The following is a 9528-nucleotide window of genomic DNA, read 5'->3' on the forward strand; positions in this document are numbered from 1 at the left end:
AAAGCTCTTCCAAGCTGACCTGTGCAGTGAGTGGTGCCTGAGTAACCATAGCAGCACATCTGAACAATGCCAAACACTTCTGAGCAGAGCCTGGGGCTGCTGATGGACGTGAGGAGGGAGCTGGAGCTGCTCTTCCCTGAGACCAAACCGAGAGTGAGGGTGGGCAGGTGACAGTGCTGGTACAGCCTCAGAACTCAGACGGCAGCACATGAAAATGGGGCAAAACCAGCTCTGGGAGCCTCCTGAGCTGTGTGGATCCCTGTGGCCTCCTGAGTGCCCCAAGCAGCCAGTGGTGACCACTGCCTTGCAAAGCTTTTGGCCCAACAGGCCCAAAGCACAGCTTCTGGCCAGATACATGAAATTATCCCTGATGCAGAGAGGTATTTACCTACTGCACTTATCCCTGGAGCTCCAAGTATCTGCAAGACCTTAGAAGCCTTGAAAAAGCTAATTAGTGCACTGCCATAAATAATTTGATCTCTTAGGAGGATATGTACTCTCTACACAGTAACAGCTTTCTTTAATGGAAAAAAAGGATGATTTGACTGTGTATATCTCTATTTTATTATAGGTGTTTATCAACTGTATATGTTACCATAAAGAAAGCAGGAAAGCAAGAGAAAGAAAAAAATTATAAACTCCTGCCTAAAACACAGCTCATTCCTGTGAGCTACAGCATCCCTGGAAAGCAAATCTAGGTCTGTCCTGTTTTGTCAGACACAAATATCTCCTGCAGGGAAATCTCACATAAAATTAAAAGTCAGTGCAGATCCCTTCTCCCAGACCCTTTTGTGGCTGCAGAGGAGCAATAAAGCTGCACAGGACAATCTCTTCCCAGCTCTGCTCCAGGGAGGAGGCAGCTGCCTGCTCTGTGCCCTCTGCAGTGGGAGGAAAACCAATTCCTGCCTGGCACAGGAAAAGCAGCCATTCTGGAACCACAGCAGGACAGCACATCAGGATTCTCACTGCAAATCAACAGCCAACACCAAGCAAAATAAAAAAATTTAAACAAAAGGGAAGTTATAAATCCCTTGCTTAGCTAGTGTTGTTACCCACAACTTTTAACATCCTGTGTTTAATAAATGAGGTTGCCCTCTAAAGAGGTTTCCTTTCATCTGGAGAGGTCAGCAGAGCAATCTCCAGGAGTGGAGATAAGCCTGGGTGATGAGCTCTGTTACAGGAACATAAGGATTTAAAGTTACTCATAAGCTGGTTTAAGTGTTTTAAAAGACAAAATGTAAAAGACCATCTATTACCTCAAAAACCACCGAAATCCTCCTAAGAAATAGCCATTGGTACTTTTCTCAGTACTTATTCTTAAAAAGCACTCCAGAACTGCTGCTGGGAACAGCTTGGTGACACAAAAACCAGGACAAGCCTCTTGCAAACTCCTTTTAGCACAGAAGGGAAGCACAGCCAGAGCCACAGAGGCTCCAGGCAGCCCAGCTCTGCCCCTGAGCCTCAGGACAGGCTGGGGGAACCAGTGGGTACCACAAAGGCTTGGCATCCTCCTGCAGCAGCCCCTGGGAGCAGCAGTGCCAGGAGCTGAACTGCCTGGGGGCCAGCACAGGTCAAACACCAAAGCATCCTTCATAAACAAAACTATTGCTCTCACTGCCATCAAGCCATCAGGGAGCTTCTGTATCTGAAGCTTTGCCAAAACATCAGCCCAGCCCTCCTGTGGAGGAAGAAATGGCCCCTTGAACTCCTTGTGCAAATTTATACTTTTCTAAGCACAGCCTTTTAGGAACAGCTATAGCCAGGGGGGCAATTAATTCCATTCTTTCCAGAAGATTTTTAGCTCTGAAAATATTCATGTATTATTTAAGCCTCACAGCTAACCATGAACATTCTCAAGGTCCAACTTTCTCTTTGTGAAGGGGTGAAAAAGATCCAGAGACCTTTTGGCAAAAGACCTCTGGAAAAATCCCACATCACCTTCAACGCCCACCCCAATTCCCTGGCTAAAAGGAAAGACCTTTCATTTCTGGAGGGGTTTGGCAGTGCCTGACTCTCTCCATCAGCAGGGCTCTTGCTGTGTCTTGCCTCAGATTTCTAAGCAGCATCAAGGGATCATCATGTCTGGCAGAAGCCTCAGCCAGTCCAGTGTCTCTTTTCAGGTTCCTGCACTCCTAGCAGGATTCAGGATAATGCAATAGAAGAAGGCTGATCTTCCCTCCCAACCTGGGTCACTAAAATCAGCTGGATGAAGAATCCTTACACAGAGTCAGGTGCCATTAGCAAAGAAGAAATAAATCTAACCTATCGTTACAGCAGCATTTTTTTAGAACAACCATTACCCTGACTGAGAAAGTGCCAGCTTTAAACTCCTAATACAACACAGCAGCTTCACTACTGACCTGCTTCTCACCTTTGGGAAAGGCCTGAAGGAAATCAGGTGTCTGAAGCAAAACAGAATCAGCTTCTCCCTGGCAGTCCCAGATATTCACTCACTTGGGAAGCGTGGGTAGATGTTATCATCTTATTGCAGGGGTTCCATACTGTTGTCTCGTTATCACAAAAGTTCCATACCTTCTTGGTGTTTCTCGTGGGCAGCTCCTCAGAGCACTGACTCTTTCCTCTCCACAAAGCAGCAAACTGACTCCAGTTCCCTTCTCCACCAGCCACCCCACTCTTCTATAGCACTCTTCTTCTCATTGCTTACAGTGGCCTGTAAAAGTCAGGTCTGATCCTGATCTTTGATAATTGGCCCAGCTGCAACTCCTTAGGGGTAAGATTACTTTCTACACTATCTTTATTTTTCTTACATTCTATCCCCCTACAAGTAGAGCTTTGCTGGTCTTCTCTACATTTCTGAGACCTAAACCAGGATTTCAGGGAGCAAGTGCAGCTCAGCATGCAGGGGATCCCAGAGGCAGAGGTGATCCTCCTCCCCTCAGCTACAGACAGCAGCTGTGCACCTGGAGCCTTCAAGCAAACTCAAAACACATGAGGTGACTACACTTTCTAGTGGCCTGGCATGTAGGCAAACAACTTGTCTGTGAAGAAATAAAACTGGATTTAAACACACCAAACTTTCAGCTTGCTGTCAGCCAGCAGCCAGGGCACCAAGGATGCACAGAAAGGATGGTGCAGAACAGAGACTGAGGAGTATTCCCAGCCAGGCGCCTGCAGACCTGGCCACTCACAGCTCCCAGCACCTTGGCTTGCTGGGATCACTGATATTGCTTTAGGGGTCCCAGCTCTGCCTGGTTTTAAATAAAAACACATTTTCTAGAAATCTGCACTACTGCTTGTTCCAAGTGCTGCCACTCAGCTTTCCATAAGTTATTACTTCTGTGCATTCAGAGCAGTTTGGGAACTGAAGGTTGTGCTGTCAGCTCCACACTCCATAAACAATATGGATGCTGGAATGTGGTAATATTTACTCCTGTTTTGCCATCTGCTTCTATATTCACATAAAACATGTGACTCCCAGGATGTGGAGCAGCAGAAAAACAGATAAAGGTACAAAAATCAACACGTCTTTTCTTCTTAATGAAAAGGCACTATTGCACAAAAAAAAGAATAATATGTATATGTGTATATACCTGTATAGGTATTAAAAAATAATGAAAGAAACCCTTTTCAATGAAATACGTACCTTTGGCTTTTCCTGAGGAGTCAGTGTCTTCAAAAACCGCAACAAACCAAAACCTTCCTCCAAAATTCCTACCATCTGAACTATTTAAGGAGTAAAAACCAAACCACCCAACAAAGTACAGTCCCCACCATTAATACCTTCCCATGGAGGTGCATATGGCTAAAGGCTGTGAATGTGTTTAAATAACTCTGAATAAAGAGCAGCGTGGCCAAGAGAGATGTAAAGACCTCCCTCAACCAAGCACTGAACACTGGTGCTGGTGTTTAATAAAACAGCAGCCCCCACCACCCACACAGGCTCCAGGACATTCAGCAGAGTGCCCAAGACAGTTTCACTGTTGCACCTTTTAAGAACAGAGTGAAATATGTAAAACTCCAGAGCTCAGCTCCCCCAGCCTCTTTTAAAAAAAGCAGATAAATGAAGCTGCATTGACTGGAGGGCTGATGCCTCTTCTGGGCACCAGCCCATTGGAGATGAGAATTTTGCACTTTTCTTCACCTCACAACACAGATTCTTTTGATGTGAAGTGAGTTTTGTGTTTGTTTTTTCCTTGGGGCAGGGAAAGCACTGTTGTAGGCTGAGGGTGCAGTGTGTGTAAGTTTATTTTAAAGCCAATCACAACAAGAACACTTGAGGCATTTAGAGAATAAATTTGACACATTTAGGAAATAAAAAAACTGCTTACAAGACTGTCCTTCTACCAGTCCAGAGAGACAGCAGGTGAACTCATAGAAGCTATGAAAGACTATTCAGTGTCTTGTGTGGCTATAAAAGAATTAAGAGACTCATTTTACAGTGCATTTTAATTAAAAGTTCATTATAAGAATTTTCTTTTAAGAACAGCATACTACATATTCATGGAAATATGTAACTTTACCCTACAAATGGGACTGTCACCATATTATTCTTACAATTCAAACATATGAAAAATAAAATATGATATTTAGCTTTATAAATTCCCCCTCCCCCCATTTAAATCCTTTTTCTTTAAAAAAACAAAAGTATTACCTCTTCCCCAGTACAGTGCATTTGCTATCTGCGAGCCACAAACCAAGAATTCACAGCAACGCCAAGGAAACAGCAACATTGTTTGCAAAATATTGAGAGAAAATGATAAAAAAATATAATAGTCAGCCCAGTGCTTACAGAAGAGACAGTCAACAAGAATTGAAAAAGCAGCACATTTTCATATTACATAGGACCATTATAATAACATATAAACCAGTGCAGAAGACTTTTATGCTGGAAAAATATATACCAATTCTCAGCAAGCAGAAACTGAACTTTGGCACTTGCTCATAAAAAGGCCTTTCAAAGCAAAACAAAATGGAAAATCACTTAATCACAGCTTGTATATTTAAAAAAAATAAAGACATTGAAGCAAGGAAACAATAGAGAAAAGTGTACAAGCCAGGTCACTAGGAATTCAGTACATTCAGCCTACAGAAAATACAAGTACAATCTTTGATCCACCCACCTATGCTGCGATCCTGGCTAGCAAAGGACAGGCTTTGGGACAGAACCTCACCTGAAGCACCTCTGCTTCAATGGAGCTGTGTTGATTCAACAGCCCTTTCTTCAAATTGAACTGGTACAATGTGTCTCCAATACATCACCTCTTTATCATAAAATAAGGATTTTTAATCTGCAAATTAAGAAGCAAAAGCCTTGCACTCAGACAGTGGCTGTTCTGCTCTATCCATAGCTGCACCATAACCACTGCAGTGTAAGGATTAAGTGATTTTTATTTTTAAAAAGGGCTAAAAAAAGAATGGCTTCATTTTGAAGAGGAGACAATAGACTGGAAGGAAGGGTTCACATTTAGCCTGTTCTTCCTGGTGCTGTCAGCACTGCACATTCTCAGGAACATGAGAGTGAAGTGTGCACACTGTTCTCCCTCCCTGCAGAAGAGCTGATGGTCTAAGCTCAGGCCCAACCAAAAGGGTTGTGCAGGCCAAAGCACATTTTTGGATCAGGCCATAGGAAAGCAAGGGCTGCTCTGGTCGAGAAGTGCTCCTGTCATAGCCAGGCTCAATGCCCCAAACTAGCAGCTATCTTTGCATTGAGGCAGTTTACTCAATTTTTTTTTTTTATTCTTTCAAGGAATTAAGACTGGGGAAGAGCAAGGAGAAAAATAAGTGCTTTAGATTGCACAGAAGATTGTCCTACTAAAGGGGGCACTTGGATGGGAAGTGATCACAGCTACAAGTCAAGCAGACGCTCCTCACACGTCTCCACAGGCCATTTAGTAGCACCTCCAAACACATCCACGTTGTTATCCACCCAGGGGATGATGTTGCCAGGCATGTTGATGGAGCAGTTGGCAATATTCATGATGTCTTCAGCTCTTAAGACCCTGTCCCATATATTGAACTGGCTCATCTCCCCAACAAAGGCTTGAGTTGCATCAAATCTTCCTCCTACTGTGTCCTTTAGGCACATGAGAGATGGGATTAGATGAAGAAAACACCAAAATAACCTTCTCAAACTTGAAGTCCCTCCCCACCCAGCCCCACTGCTAGAGAGGGGTGCAGAGTTTGGTCACAGAGGTGAACAAATTCGAGTTTTACAAGGGCTACATTGAACAAGGCATTCAGTGACAAGCTCCAACCTGGATTGTGTCAAAGCAACTGAGGGCAAGCAGTGGTGACTGCAAAGCACCACAGAAAGGCTGCACAGAACCAACCTTGCCCTCGAGCAGTAGAGCAGGAAGGCAGCTTTAAACTTTGAGGCTCATTTAAGAGCCACTGTGCAAGCTTAGCACAAGAGAGCTGCAGGGATGTGTAAGGTTACCCTGAAAGCTTTATGGCTATAGATTAAACCATAATGCAGCCCTTGCCCAACTGTCTGCAGGGACTGGGAGATGTGATCTCTGATCTAAATACCCTGGCTTTGTCTGGCTGTAAATGAGTGATTCAAACTGCCACTGCATAAGCCTAGAAGTGTTTTCTTGCTCCACTCACTACCCAAGGACAGAAATCACTCATTTTTGAATGAATTCAGTCATTCTACTGACTTGGAACTGATAGCACAGGACATAACCCAGCCCAGTGCAGGCAGAGATAAAGGAAACCTGCCAGACACTCTGCAGTGAGCTGGAGCATCTGCTCTGCAGAGTGTATTAGGATACTGAACTTGCCATTCTGTCATTTCTGTCATGGATAAATATCTACTGAAACCAATATCAACACAAAACTAATTTTTCATTGCTCCAACTGTGAACTTGTGAATCCTGAAGAAAGGCTGTTTCCTGCTACTTGTTACAATATTTGCTTTTTTTAGTAAATGTATAATGTAAGTAAGGAAATAGTGTGAAGCCAGGAGCCACACAATTCATGACTTATGAGATGTTAACTAGAAAGGCAAAAATCTTCAAAATCTTCTGGGTTTTTTTTTTCAATATTCTAAAAGGACATTCTTAACCCCAACATGAATATTCAGAATATTTAATAAGTGAAACAAACATACCAGTGTGTGATTTTATAAAGTATTTGTTGCCTTGTTCCAGTCTTTCTGATACTGTGTATACAACAGGACCAAGTGTTTAACAGAGAAATTCTCACAGCTCTTGTTTGTTTGGGGAGTTTTGATTTCGTTTAAACCCTGGAACACCCTGTCATTCACTCACCTGTTCCTGACCCAGGATCAAGACACCTCCAGGTTTAATTGGATGCCAAGGAGCAAGATTCTCCCCAGTGCCAAGCTTCTCTCCATCCTGAAAAGCTTCCCACATTCCATCTCTGGTTGTCCATGTTATGCAGATATGATGCCATTTTCCATCACTGATGAAGAGAGGGAGCTGAGCAACCTACAAAAAACAGAATAATGCAGGTAGCAACCCAAATCTAGAAGTTCAAGCCCAACATGTAAAGAGAAATAGCATTTACTCTGTCCTCAAAAGGAAAAACTTTATAGAGGCAAGAGTTAGTCTACATCCTACTTTGTAGGATTCCACACAATCATAAAATTATTTAGGTTGGAACATCCCTCCAAGATCACCAAGTGCAATCCTTGACCCAGCAGTGCCAAGGCCACATCTACACCTGCAGGGATGGTGACTCCACCTCTGCCCTGTGCAGCCTGTTCCAGTGCTTTGCCACCCTCTCAGTGAAGAAATTTCCCCTCATATCCAATTAGGACTTCCCCTGGCACAACTTGGAGCCCTCTCTTTTTTCTGTTGCCTGTTACCTGGGAGTAGAGATCAAACCCCACCCTGCACACTAATCTGTGGCATTTGTTGTTAAATTTCAGTGCTTAGTGAGATTCCATCCGGTGCTCCCATTAAGTTCCTCTCAAAATCTGGGGTTTGCCAGCACCATCTGCAGTAGCAACTTTAACAAATGGATCAGTCTGCTACCAGGAAAACTTGTGGGAACTGTTCCCCAGGCCTCACAATAAGGAGGAATTATGCTCCTTTAGGAGTTTGATCTGAAAACCTTCTCAGGTCAACATCAAGACACAAGTGCAGTGGGCTATGGAGCTGTGATGTGGAAGAAATAAAAGCCTCTCAGAATATTGATATTGCAGACATAAGGAGACTCAAGTTTGCTTCTCTTCCACAAACCATTAAAAATAATTGGTTATTGATCTGGGAGGATGATAGGACTGTTACAAGTCCATAATCGGCCACAAGATGAACCACCTGAGTTGTGTAGCAAACACCTGATCCCTCAGAGAGCACTGAGTTACTAGGAAACCTAACTGAAGGTGGGGAGAAAGGATACTGGTTTAATGACAAGTTTCAATGTTTTTTTCCAGCTTGTCAGAAACCATCAATGGTATGAAGTAGCTGTATCTAAAGTCTGAAAAATTGTATTTAAACTGATGTTCAGTCACTGAGCATAACAAAACCAGACCATTATGTGGAGAGCCTTTTGCTCTCTGTCTTCTACAAAATTCATTTAACATTTGTAACTTCTAGAATTAGAAAGACAGAAATACTGCAACTGGCTTAGATCTCACAGGTCTTACAATGCTGTGGCTTCAAATTTTGCTTGTGTTTCATAAAACAAAAAAAAAAAATAAAAACCCAAGAGGCCAAGACCTGTTTGTAACTTCAGACAACACAAGTGTGTGCACATCTAATGTCAAGCTGCTTGGTCTCGACACACAAATATCTGTACAATTTAATTTCTGTTCCAAGTGCTTTTATGGACTTGCAATCAGCAAGTGGACAGCAGAGAAGCAGACAGCAGCACCTCAAAGGCTTCTCTCAGAGGGAAGGAAGGAGTCAGGGCAAAGGGATACCAAGGGGTCAGGCCCTGTTCTGGTTACACTGAGAACAAAGAGCTCATCAGATCTCACCTTATCATTAATTAGCAGCTCAATTGGATTATTCCCCCACTCTATGAGGACAATTTCATTGGCTTGCCCAGGAACAGCATATGAGAACGGAGTGCCAATGCCAGGAGAAGCACTTGACCTCAGCCACAAGCACACAGTGAAAGCATAGAGCTCTGGCAGGGTCTTCTTGATCTTCCCATACAGGTAATTGGTGCGGAGAGGAAGGGAGACCTTGAACTCATCAGGTGACTTAAATGCACTGTTACCTGGAATCACATGGAGCAAAAAACCCTCAACAGTGAGCAATACCATGCATTGATAATTCAGGCTAAGACAATTGATATTGACATTCTTTGGCTTTAATCACTTTAGAGAAGTACAGAAAAAAAAGTATATTGAAGTAGTATTTACTGAGTGTTGATTTTGCTGCACACAAAAATGCAAATAGATTTATCCACATTGTGATAATTATTTAGTTTATTTCTGCTTATTTAGAGCAAAAGAATAGATGGCAGTCTCCTTCATTGCCTAGTTCATGGCTGGAGGCCTCCCTATTTCAAACAATTCAAACTGGTTCAAGACATTTTCTGTCAGTAAAATGGATTCTCTGCTGTGCTCATTATTAAAGCATCACAGTATTT

At 43.0% G+C, this 9528-nt stretch overlaps 1 protein-coding gene across 1 annotated transcript in view; it reads right to left on the reverse strand.

The window, feature by feature from the left end:
- Positions 1-4388: 4388 nt before the first annotated feature.
- NPTX2 (neuronal pentraxin 2) overlaps positions 4389-9528 on the reverse strand; it is a 9797-nt gene continuing 4657 nt past the window's right edge. Inside the window, exons 3-5 of the mRNA XM_005420466.3 lie at positions 8909-9153; positions 7233-7412; positions 4389-6034 (exon numbers count right to left, since the gene is read on the reverse strand). Of these exons, the coding sequence (XP_005420523.2) occupies positions 5807-6034; positions 7233-7412; positions 8909-9153 (653 nt within the window). The 3' untranslated portion in view covers positions 4389-5806. The remainder of the gene's footprint in view (positions 6035-7232; positions 7413-8908; positions 9154-9528) is intronic.

Source organism: Geospiza fortis, unplaced genomic scaffold, assembly GCF_000277835.1.
Source record: "Geospiza fortis unplaced genomic scaffold, GeoFor_1.0 scaffold237, whole genome shotgun sequence".
Taxonomy (NCBI): domain Eukaryota; kingdom Metazoa; phylum Chordata; class Aves; order Passeriformes; family Thraupidae; genus Geospiza; species Geospiza fortis.